The 12,522-nt window shown below is 40.7% G+C and overlaps 1 protein-coding gene across 1 annotated transcript; it reads left to right on the top strand.

Annotated features, from left to right (window-relative positions):
* Positions 1 to 10,488: 10,488 nt before the first annotated feature.
* On the top strand, positions 10,489 to 11,472 carry LOC124482709. The gene is made up of 3 exons (XM_047043183.1): positions 10,489 to 10,562; positions 10,670 to 10,724; positions 10,849 to 11,472. The coding sequence occupies exons 1-3, from the start codon at positions 10,510 to 10,512 to the stop codon at positions 11,386 to 11,388; spliced, it is 648 nt and encodes a 215-aa protein (XP_046899139.1). The 5' UTR covers positions 10,489 to 10,509; the 3' UTR covers positions 11,389 to 11,472.
* The last annotated feature ends 1,050 nt before the right edge of the window (positions 11,473 to 12,522 follow it).

Below are 12,522 nucleotides of genomic sequence, written 5' to 3'. Positions count from 1 at the left end.
GTCTATCAGACCCCAACAACCCAACTGCTATCAAGATGATCCTGAGGATGGTCAGATGGTTTTGTACCCAGCCATCCCAGCAGGCCTCAGTGTGTTCAGGCCTGTCACAGTGGTCGAAAGGACAAGTATATGTGTTCTGTTGGGATGAGCCTCGATACAGCTACCTCTGGACAGGGATCCAACACCAAAAACAGCTGCCAGAGCTTCCATTGACTAGTTCGGTTATTTTCAATTTTCTTTCTGTCTTTAATTTACTCTTATTTCTTTTAATTGAATTCAAACCTTCTTGAACATGAACATACCCGTCAGTCGCACTCTTCGTGAACTAAATCAGGATGGGGAAGCAGGCGTCTCCATCCCGATATGAGACAACAACATCATGACATTCCTGGAGCTGGATCACCAGAGCTCCGTTCAGACATGGGCCTGGAGAGCTGGCTCCACCAGAGGGAGCTAAGAGAGACATTTTGTTTATTGCGTTTGTCTGCGACCTCAGCAGCTTGAAGAGAAGCTTGTTTCAAGTCAAAGCACGGGCAGTCCATGACCCCCTCCTCTCTTTGGCAGAGACAGGTTATGTCTCTGTACTTAATATGGCCTGCCAGGGAACTCATCACCTGATGAATTTTCATTGTCCCTTTCACAGCTGTCAAAGGGGGTACCTGAGAATATAATTGCGATTTCATGGCTTGTTATTTGTGTGGGCTATCGATTGAGTATAATTATGTTTAAGGTGAGTACAGAATACATTTAATTCTCTTTACTCAGGTGAGTATGCAATACATTTCATTTTCTTTCAGGTAAGTATATGGGAATGTATATCTTTCAAGGTGTGATTAGCATACTATCAAGTTCTTGGGATCACTTCAGGACTCCCCCCCCTAAGGAGGGAGAGAAAGAGAGATAACAAAAAAAAAGAGAAATCATGCGTGTACTCACCGCCAGCATTTCCTGCACCTTCCTCTCAACACTGTCTTCGCTGACAAAGAACAGCTCCACTGATGACTCCTGAGTCTTCCGTTTTTGGAAGAGTGCCCCAGCATCTTGGATATCCTCTCCCAAGCGCACAAGCCTGTCTGCTGAACGCTTTAGGGTCCCCCCCCAATACCATCCGGCACCCCTTTGCCATGACTTGCTTCGAAAAAATTCCAACTGATGTCATGGATGCCTCTTTTGAATGGTTTGGTAGAAAGAAGGAAGAAGTTCCCCTTTTGTCTATATTGGGTTGCTGGTCCATCGCTGAAAAAGTGCAACCGATTCACTTTGGGGTACTTCTCCTTCACCATCTCCAGAATGGGATCCAAGTGTGCCCAGATGCCTGGTGGGTCACGTCTCCTTGAAGTGGAGATGGAGCAGAACGCTAGAGGTGACTGTGCTCTTGCATACAAGACTCAAGTGTGGAGGGTCGCTTGTTGGTGGGATCCACCAAAATGTACAGACTGGACTTCATTTGTGTATTTACACACAGTTCTCACTGAAGTCCACGTGGATTAGACATTCATGGTCCTTCAGGCTTTCCCTCAGGTCCCTGTAGCCCTTGTATTGCCAACGAATGTTAAAGAGGTGCATTTTAAACTTTGTAAGTTGCTTTTGGAATTTTTTTACGGCTTCCTCCTCAGTCATTGCTCTCTCCTTCCTCACAGTGATCATGGCCCGCTTTTCATCTTAATTTGTCCTTGTGCTCTCTGTTGACCATTGAGTGATTGCTATTTCATCATTGGAAGGGGGTTTCATCATGGTAGCAGGGGTAGAGTGGCACACTTCACACTCACCGTAGGCACAGGCTTTAGCACCTGGGTTGCACACAGTGGTATCTGCGATCTCCTCGAGATCCTTGGAAGAAATAATCCCACAGCTGAAAAGGCTGTTACTAATTAATAGAATTTTCTCATGTTTTTTGCATTGGCAGGTTTCACGGTGTTACGCCCCCTCCAATGGCTCGGGGGAGGAGGAGCACGCAACTGCCCTAGGCCGCAGTGGTGAAGGAAGCGGGAGGGTAGCGCCAATAAAAGTGTTTGCCACAACCAAGAATGCCGTGTACACAGTTTTAATAAGTACACACATACATTTACATAGACAAACAACAACGGGGGAGGGACAACAACAACAAAGGGGTAGGAGTAGGGCAGTGCCAGCGGTCCGTCAAATCAAAGAAATAATACAAAAGGTCCCTAAACTTCCCTACCCCTCTACTCCTTCCTAACACCAACTAAACTACAACTAACCTCACTGCTACAAGACACAGGGTGACAGCCGCTAGCTTCTAACCTAGTGTGTATAACAGAGGGTTACCTACGGGTGTATGTAAACCCCAGGGTATCTTACCTAGCCCTACTCCACAGACACCACTAACCAAATTCAATATACAACGCTCAATAGTCAATAGTCAAATGCTCAACGTTACCAACAAAGTTCCTACCAACCTCTCCCCACCTAACACAAACACATACTGACAGCTAAATACAGTGTGATGAGCTCCTCCGATTGGATAACGATGAGCCTTGTTGGACACGCCCACGTCATCAGGCCGGGAACGCACCACACCTGAGAGCTGACAGACAGGAGACGAGAAACAAACGACCCATCTCCCCAGAGAGAGAGACCGCAACAACGGTCACTCTCATTGGGTGCCACAACCCAAAATGGCCTTTGGCTGCAAAAAAAAGAGTATGACACCTGGTGTGTGCTCTCAGACTGGAACCTTCTATGCGTGTTCTTCACAGTATCATATAGCAACCTCTTGCATCTTTACCTTCTTGCGTGTGACTGTCTTTTCTCCCCGTAGTCATGCGGCTCACATCATCCCTCAAGTAAAATACTGCTATGCTTTGCTTGCACTCTGGTGTTACTCTATTTCTTTTATTCCACTGGAACGAGCACAGGTCCCCGTTCATTAATGCTCTTCTCTTCGAAAAGCCTAGAGCTTTTTGAGCTAAGCTCTGCAGTCTGTATTTTTTAACAATGTTGCCACAGGTGGCTTTTGCCAGCATTTGCTTTCGTCTGTCTCTCCTTGTGGCCTGGTATCTTAGTCTTAATTCTTCCACTACAGATGCATGTAGCAGTAGTTTTCTGCGTATGGAGGGTTGAATAGGATGTTTTAGCATTTGATTAAGTTGTGTGCGAGGAGATTTGTTTTCTCCTTTTTTCGTTTCTTTTGTGTTGTGCCGAAGCAATCTCTTCTTGTACTTCTCCTTTTTTTCTTTTTCCAAGGCAGCTTGCAGATTTTTTACTTCTTTCAAGAGCATTCTCTTGTTTCTATTTCTCTTACGTTGACCTTCTCGTCTTTGCCTGAAATAGATTAAAACAGTACACACACACACACACATTTAATCAGTGAATACATTTGCTCAATCCACCAAACAGATAAGTATGTTACCAATAAACCAACCACTTATTTCACAATGAATAATAATTGATAATAATGTAATAACTCAAATGAGAATTGTTCCTACTCGTATCAATTCTAACCTTGAAAGCCCTGCCACTGGTTCTAATTCAGGCCATGCAGTTGGAGTTGCAGGGGGAGAGGGTATAGCTGCTTTGGCTTCCTTTCTGGCTTTCTCTTTGGCTTTTGCATCCCTCTTCCTTTCTCTCCATTTTTGTCTTTGTTGACTCTTCTCTTTTTCACTGAGGTCTGCTATTCCCTTCTTTTTCCCTGCTTGTCTGTCTGCCATTTATCATTTTCAGCCATTTATGTATACAGCCTTTTACTTCTTATATAAAACCTTTTTTGAAATTATAAAATGTTATTTATTTTCTTAACAAAGTAGCCTAACAGAGTGGAAATTTAAGGTTGTGACCAACAGGTTGACATTATGAAACTTGGAAAAAAAGATACATCTGAAAGTTCATACTTACTTCAGTTGGCCATGTTGAATTCCCGCCACAGGAAATGTCATTTCATGAACTTTGTGTCATGGGAAGTGTAGGCTATTTTCTTAAGAGGGAAAAACTACAGCCTAACAGGGTGGAACTTTTTGGGGGGAACACAAAGTAAATCCCCCCAAAAAGGGTTTACATTCTTTTTTTTAATGACAAATATGTATAAGTAGAAAGATTTTAACTTGGTCTACAACATAATGAGCAAATAATTGGAATATTTTATTATTTAATGATAAATGATATTTATTGTAAGAGTTTATCATTTGTGCTGGGGACATGGCAAAACATGGCAAAATGAACATGTGTACAAAATACAAATTTGGTTAAAATACTTTTCCCCCCCCTTAAAGACACTTTTTGGTTATTTCAATGATAAGGAAAACCTAAACCTATAATTAAAGCCTTTTAGAATAAACATTTTTAAAATTTTACAGCAATTATGAAGTAGGATTTCCTGGGGACGTTAAAAGGCACCGGTTAACAGGATTGACCAAGACGCCGCATCAACCGCTACTGCCTACTGGTGCTGACGAGCCGTGGGGAAAGCTCAACCGCTCCACTCAGTGTACTCTGTTTGGCTGGGGCAATGAGCTGTCAGCGTATTTAATTAGTGTTTGCTGCAAGCAAGCAAAAACACTATTGTTATTCTGCATACTTATTAGTGTGTTTGCTGCAAGCAAAAACACAATTGTTATTCTGCATACTTTTTTGTTCTTTTTTTCAGATTTTTTTTTTTGCTCGCCTACTCCTTTCACACCGTTTAAGCTAGGAACACCGTTCAAACTTCACTTGATAAAGTCTTAACTGCTCTAGTGTGCCATTACTTTTCTCACAGATAACTTTTAAAGTTTTAAAGTTTTTAAAGTTTAAAGTGCTTAAAAAAAAAATCAAGTCAAATTCAATTGTGACGTCATGCACTGACATCTGTTTCTCACCGAGTCCATTTTTTACACTGTTTAACACTTTCTGGCCTGAATATGCAGACTTTTTCAAATAATATACCTGAACTGTTTATACCATTTTGAAGACAAGATATAGTGCTTTCTAATGATGTAATTATTTATATGATGTTAGGCAAATCATCCTTTATCAAGACGATTTCACGGAGCCATTCTGACAAAAATCTTCTCCGTACTCAATACTTTTATAGAAAGCGTCATTTTTAACCACTTTCAATACAAGATATAGGACAGGTTAGGGAGTATGAAATGTGCGTAATATTGTCATGAATTCAGAACAGAAGACAGATTTAAGATAGACTATTTTGTTTAAAGGTTATGACCACTTCAAGCTAGCGCGATGGCTCTCCACAACTAAAAACGGTTCTGCTTTTTTCCACAATCGACCAATTTGGCCAAACAAGATATGTACATTGAGCTTAAATTGTACATAATTTAACTAAATCATTTTTCTTTGATCAAGTTTCACAGAAATCTGAAAAAAATCGAGGCTCAACACTGTTATAGCTGACCGTCACGAACAGCCAAACCGGGGTTCACGAAAGGCTTACTGCAGCAAGCCATACTACGAACAAATGCTTCGTAACTGAAACGTTTTTACTTTTAATTGACGATATTGAACACAGATGTTAAAAAACGTGTCTTTACTCTAAATATCTTCTCCGTTTTCAATTTGAAGCAGTAAATCTAATACAGTAGGAATTCTCCCACAACATCAGCTCGCTCCGCGATACATTAGACAAGCTAATTTTCGAGCACTTGCAATACAACATACAGGCCATGTTAGAGTTGATAAATATATACATAATTGTGTGGGCAATGTAGAACAGCAGACAGATTTGAAATATGATCTTTAGTTTTAAAGTTATGGCCATTCTAGTGACGAGTGCTTACAAGGCTAGCTACGACTGTCATCATAGCTGCCATAGAACGGCGAAACTAGCTAGCCTACGTCTATCGTTCGTTACCTACAAACAAATGCTTCCTAACAGTATTTACTTTTTATCGGCGATAATGACAACAGAGGTTAAGGAACTTGTCTTTAATCAAATGATTGTCTCCGTTTTCAATTTGAAGCAGCATCTAGCTTACTGTAGGAAATCTCCCATTGCATCCTCTCTCTAGCTTCTTCGGCTAAAATCCGATGCCAGATGGACGACGATGAAGATGCATGCATTATTCACGGCTACGGTGTTACTGTAGTCTGTAAAACTACCACTTTTGACACTCTTGCAAGAAATGATCCGCTGGTTAGATGTAGCAGGATCTTATTTACCACCCACAATAGTTCCGCTTTTTTTGCAGCAGCATTCTGAGTTATAGTAGCTAGCTTTTGCAGTTGCACAGCAAAGTCACGTAATGGGACGAGATTGAATTTAAAAGTATAAAAAAGCTAGTAACACTGTTCAAACTGAATTTCTGTTTTGACATCTTTCAATTATTAATACTTTTCAGAATCAGAATGCATTTTATTCGCCAAGAAACTTCAAACAGACATGGAAGTAGAAGTGCACCATCATTGTCTTTGGCAGGTTTAATTTCTTCAGCTGCCATAGGAAGTACATCCTCTTGTGCTTTCTTGGTGAGGGAGCTGATGTTCAGTTCCCAATCGCAGCAGAACTCCAGTGTTGACTGGGGTTGCACAGGGTAATGGGGGTGACTGTCTTAAGAGCATAACATAACGCTTTAACATTTATGAAATTAAATACGATTTTCTTTCATGATTTCTTGTCAAGATTTGTTTTTTCATCACACTTTTTTCTCCTTTTTCAACTGTTAGAATTTATTGCAATGCATAACAATGACAGATATGCCTTTAACACTGTCTCACCATTTTGGTTTCAAAGCAACTCTTTTTTTCACCTTCATACTACATTTACATTTTACATTTAGTCATTTAGCAGACGCTCTTATCCAGAGCGACTTACAGTAGGTACAGGGACAATCCCCCCCGAGACAAGTAGGGTGAAGTGCCTTGCCCAAGGACACAACGTCATTTTGCACGGTGGGGAATCGATCCGGCAACCTTCGGATTACTAGCCCGACTCCCTCACCGCTCAGCCATCTGACTCCCTGCCTCTGACTACTGACATACTTTTGTCTGCTATGATATCGATAACTGTTATGCAATATACATCTTAATCACTAAAATTGGTCAATTTTTCTAACTTTTTAACTTTTTTCTGTTTTTCAGTCTTTCATTCTTTAATACTTTTAACGCTTAAACATGTATGAAAGTCAATAAGATACTGTTTTCATAACTCTTTTTTTTCTCCTTTTTCAACAGTAAGAAATTATTGCAATGCATAACAATGACAGACAGTTTTAACACTTTCACCATTTTGTTTTTAAAGTACATACCTCTTTTACAAACTTTTAAAAACCTTCACTATTCGTCTTTTCAACTGTTCGCAGCAAACACACACATTTTCTTCAGGAAATTTACCTTTATAGTTAATCTAGTTAAAATAGTAATTATACCGAACTGAATACCGTACTGATTTTCAGTTCGGTATGCTTTGCTGCAAAGGTCATACATGTATCTATGATACAGGACATGGTTATTATTTTCACAAAATACAACCAATAGTATGGTAATGTTAAATCTTACTTGTGAAAAGTAAACCTGAACCCTGTTTGCGATTATCCGCCGATTTGAGCAGGAATATGCTGCACAGTGCTGGCATCTTGTTTATTCTGATGCTAAGCAACTCTTTATTATGTCTATGCTTATTTTAGGCAGGTCTTGGAGAAATCTACTAAAGCTGAGCATTTTGGAAACTCGGGTGATCGCCTCCAGTAAACCGGAAACTGATTTACCGAATTTTGGCTACAGCGGAAGTTCGTCAGTACAATTGTGCATAGAGCCTTTTGAGTGAGAGGGCTACAGACATATTTCTACCGTCACCGTCATACCGCCCAGCCCTTACGGACATTCTCATTTTATTTCTCATCAGTTCAATATGTAGGCTACATTTATAGAAAATCAACTTAAAAAGCCTACATGGGCTACAACATTTAGCCTATTGGGGATGTCACGAGAACCGATACTTACGGTACCTTCCGATGCTAAAATAACAAAACACAGACGATGCCCATTTTTTTGAAGCACCGTAAGTACCGTGAGCGCCGATGCCAGATGTTAGCATCGGTGCTGCGCCTTCAGGAGTGTTCCAGTCGACGTTTACATTAATAAAAACAAGATAACAACTGCTGCTTTAGCGATCGCCCCGCTTCGACTTGTTGACAAGAAAGGCAAAAAAAGTAGTTTGCGTTTGAGGCAGATGACCGTGGCGTTATAATTAATCCGCAGAAGCCATTATGCATATGCAGAATGCTACCGCAGTCTTCAGACCAAAGGGGAATACTTCCAATTTAGCTAAGCACCTGAAAGATCGTCATCTGGATTTGTTTAAAGAATTCAAGGCAAGTTCTGATTCAGTTCCAGAAGAGGCGCAGCACCGATGCTTACATCTGGCATCATACAAAATAAATCAATGTTCGTTGAAATCGCGGCGAAATTCTGAATACATCCAAAGAATGCTCTTTTTCTGTTTGTTTAATCTGTCATACTAAAATACACGTTACATGATGTTTGAGATGGTGGGCACGTGTGTTACAATGGCTTATGTACATAGTTTAGGTTAGCTGTAGTTTTAACGTTAGCCCATAGCTTAGAAGGTAAACTCATGTCATGTTCATCTTGTTAGCTGAATGGCTTAATTGCACTTTATTATGTTGTGCTATGCTCTATTGCACATGTTTTGTATGTCTTTGTAGGGCATTTTGCTATTTTTCAAATATTTTAAAGAAGTTCATGGTTCAAGTAGCCTACATGGAATCTTAGACAATCCTCTTTTTTTTACCATGGTATCGAAATTGGCATCGAGAATCGTGTTATTTTAATGGTATTGGCACCGACTACTGAATTTTTGGTATCGTGACACCCCTATAGCCTAATGCATTAAACAATGATGAACAATACTTTGACAGGCTACACATAGCCGATAAATGTATGGCTATGGTAGTTTGTGGTTTCAAATGTTTAGGCATCAGGCATAGGCCTATATCTCAATCTAGATTATCCGAGTATAATTATCATAGCTACATAATTGTTAACAGTAGCCTACAATTGCAAAACAAACCTAAATCCATACCCTCCATTTCCCTGACACAACAACCATGTTAAAAACATAGGCTAGTTGGTTATTTATTGATTAGGCTATTTATTTTAAACAATGTCAAAAAAGTCAATTTAGATGTGTTTAGCCTGGCTCTGCCCTCCTACATACTTCCGCTCAATTTGGATTTTGCTTCTGTACTAGGTCTGGGATTTTGACTTTGAAGTCAGTTTTCAGAAACACATTTTTTGTAGGTCCAATCAGCAAACAGATGGAGTGGCTGAGAACGATGACGTTAATGTCGTGCACGAGTTTGAGTAGTTCAGTGATGGCGGCGGAGAAAGATGCGAGCGAAACTATTCTGCGGTTATGGCAACGCTGCCGAATATAGGTTAAAGCCGGAGCAAGAACATTCCTTGCTGAGTTTTGTTGGTGGCCATGATGTTGTGGCCCTCCTCCCCACGGGGTTCGGGAAAAATTCGATTTTCCAGCTACGGCAGCTAGCTCCGTTACAGTAGTGGTGAAGGAGTTGGCTAAGGCGAACGCTTGCTATTCTATTGGTTATGGCAAATCAGAGTGGCTTTGGGCAGATCCAATATTTTTAAACTTCAACAGAGGACCCGCTTTCAAGGAAGTTAACGCTTGTCAATGGAGCGATCCTAGACCCTCTGTTCAAATGAAATGTACGAGGGTCTGGTTAGGACCAGGCTATTGTGCTACAGGTCCATGAGGAAAGCTGAGAAACCTCACAGTCTGAGTGTATGGTGAAGTTAGGATTGATAAGTTCAAGTTCAGATTCAGCCAACACTTATAAGCTTGTTACTTCAATAACCCGGCGTTCCCAATGATCCTGGGGATTTAGTTAAGGTCAGTTACGTTTATTATAACTCTCAATAATGATCTTCATTAGGCAGGTAAGTTTACCTAGCTGATCCCCTCCAGGTTAAATGCATTCTTATTCAAGTTTTCCCCAATCACTATTCATTTAAGATGCAATCTTGGGTTCAAGGTATTAGGCTATCATGTTTCAAAAGAAAAATTGATTTAATGCAGTTGGCAATGGCATACTTTACAACATACTGTAATTCAACATATATAAATAAATGACATTTGATCTGTGATTATAGAATATTAGATATGGAAAAAATTGTGGATTCAAAAAAAGATTGTGTCCTAAAAGAATGGTTAAACAGTGACCAAGCTAACATAATTAAGTATTTACTATGACCTTTTACTTATGAAGGTGGTACTGAAAGATTCCAGTCCTGTGGAGCTGCTTCATCACAGCTGCACATGTGTAGCTGGAGCAGCATTATGCAACCACTGTGTCGCTTTGCTGTTCCAGTCAGCACATTACTCTCAGCTGAAGGTGCCAGTGGTCCCTCCTGTGCTAAGCTGTACTGAAGGAGAACAGCAGTGGCACAAGTCCAGAACTTTGTTAAGTTTGCACTGTAATTATGGAGCTGTTGGATATATTTTCTAACTATATTTAACTTGTAACTGTATTCTGCATAACTTGATAGGGTGTAAAGCCAGGCCCTGCGGATAAAATGGCGGTGCTTTCTGCAAAACCAAAGTGTAGAGCAACCAAAGATGGTGTAAGGTAAAACCTGAATATTGTCGATTTATTCCAATATGTTGCCTGTTTTAATTAAAATACCTATGTGGATATGCCACTTTCCACTCATGAAAGTTTTATGTTCCACACAGGAGCACACTCTACAAAGGCCTCAGTGGGGATTTGCCTGATCTTTCTGTCCTTCGGGTGAGTAGGGATTTCATATCACACATTTAAATAGTATTTCATGATTTTCTTTTTCCTCTCCTTTTGATTAAATGTACTGCCACAGAACTGGATGGTCACTACAATGATATTATTACATCCCTAGGTGACAGAGGCGTATAAAGATTTTTCTATGGCGGAGGCGCCGATGATTTGCAGCATGGGCATCAGCTGTGAAATTCCCCTTGTTGACTCTGCCCTTGGCAAGGTTCAAGCCGGAAGTCCATTGTCCTACCAACAACCAGCAACAGCAAAGAGAGACCTGTCCTTCCATGCTACCCCACCACGTCCATGTATGCCTCTTCAGAATTACCACCTACAGCCATCAAGTTGCATGTTTGTCTGCACTGAACCACAACACCAACACTATAGGAGTCTGGAGGTCACCTGGGACATGGTACACAAATTTGAATGTGCTACTAGAGCACAAAGTTTATGTACTGAATGGCATCAGCTAAGGAGGCATAGATTGACGGCCTCACGTTTCAGGGAGATCTGCCAGGTTGGAGAGAACGCTGAAGAAGGTCTGGCTAACCATATACTGCAAGTAACCCGTCAGACGGCAGCTATGAAGAGGGGGCTCAAATTAAAGGCAGATGCTATCTGGGAATATTGCCAAATGAAAAGGGTCAACCCACTAGGGTGAATTCAGGTATATTGGGACATCAGGTAATTTGGGACAGCATAAGGAAAAAACATTTTACTTCTGCTTTGAAAAGGCTATGGTAAAGTTAGGGGTGCTAATACATTGCTTAGGAGGCCTATACAGTCGTATGCAAAAGTTTAGGCACCCCTCTGAGGCTGCATGATAATTTCCTGTCTTCACCAAAAAAGATCAATATAATATTGTAATATTCCTTTTCTAGTTAACACTGAGTGCTGGGGTGTTTTCCAGACAAAGATATTTGGTGTAGCAGTATTCAGTTGTGTGAAATTAAATCAAATGTGAAAAAAGGGCTGTGCAAAAGTTTGGGCACCCTTATCATTTATTTGATTTGAATACCTCTGCCTAATAAATGCTGATTAACTGCAACACATAGTTAGTCTGATTAACTCGTTAAGCCTTCAATTACATAAAAAGGTGCATTCAATCATTAGAAAGGGTATTTAAGTTAGCCAATTGCAAATTGTGCTTCTCTTTGATTCTCCTCTAAACAGTGGCAAAATGGGGGCATCAAAACAGCTATCAAATGATCTAAAAACAAAGATTGTTCAGCAGTATGGTTTAGGGGAAGGCTACAAAAAGTTATCCCGGAGGTTTCAGTTATCAGTTTCCACTGTGAGGACTGTCATTAAGAAATGGAAGGCAACAGGCACAGTTCTTGTTAAGGCCAGAAGTGGCAGGCCAGGAAAAATAACAAAGAGGCAAAGGTTAAGAATGGTCAGAATGGTCAAGGACAACCCTCAGACCCAATCCAAAGACCTGCAAGGTCATCTTGCTGCAGATGGTGTCACTGTGCATTGCTCGACCATTAAGCGCACATTGCACAGAGAACAGCTGTATGGGAGAGTGATGCGGAAGAAGCCTTTTCTGCACACGCGCCACAAACTCGCTTTAGGTTTGCCAAACTACATTTGAACAAGCCAGGCTCATTTTGGAACAAAGTGTGGACTGATGAGACAAAGATATAGTTATTCGGTCACAACAAGAGGCGTTACGCATAGAGGCAAAAGAACACAGCATTCCTAGAAAAAAACTTGCTGCCCACAGTAAAATTTGGTGGGGGGTCCATCATGCTGTGGGGCTGTGTGGCTAGCAGGAACTGGGAATCTAGTTAAA

Source organism: Hypomesus transpacificus, chromosome 2 (assembly GCF_021917145.1).
Source record: "Hypomesus transpacificus isolate Combined female chromosome 2, fHypTra1, whole genome shotgun sequence".
NCBI lineage: Eukaryota > Metazoa > Chordata > Actinopteri > Osmeriformes > Osmeridae > Hypomesus > Hypomesus transpacificus.
This window is presented reverse-complemented; position numbering and strand designations above follow the sequence as displayed.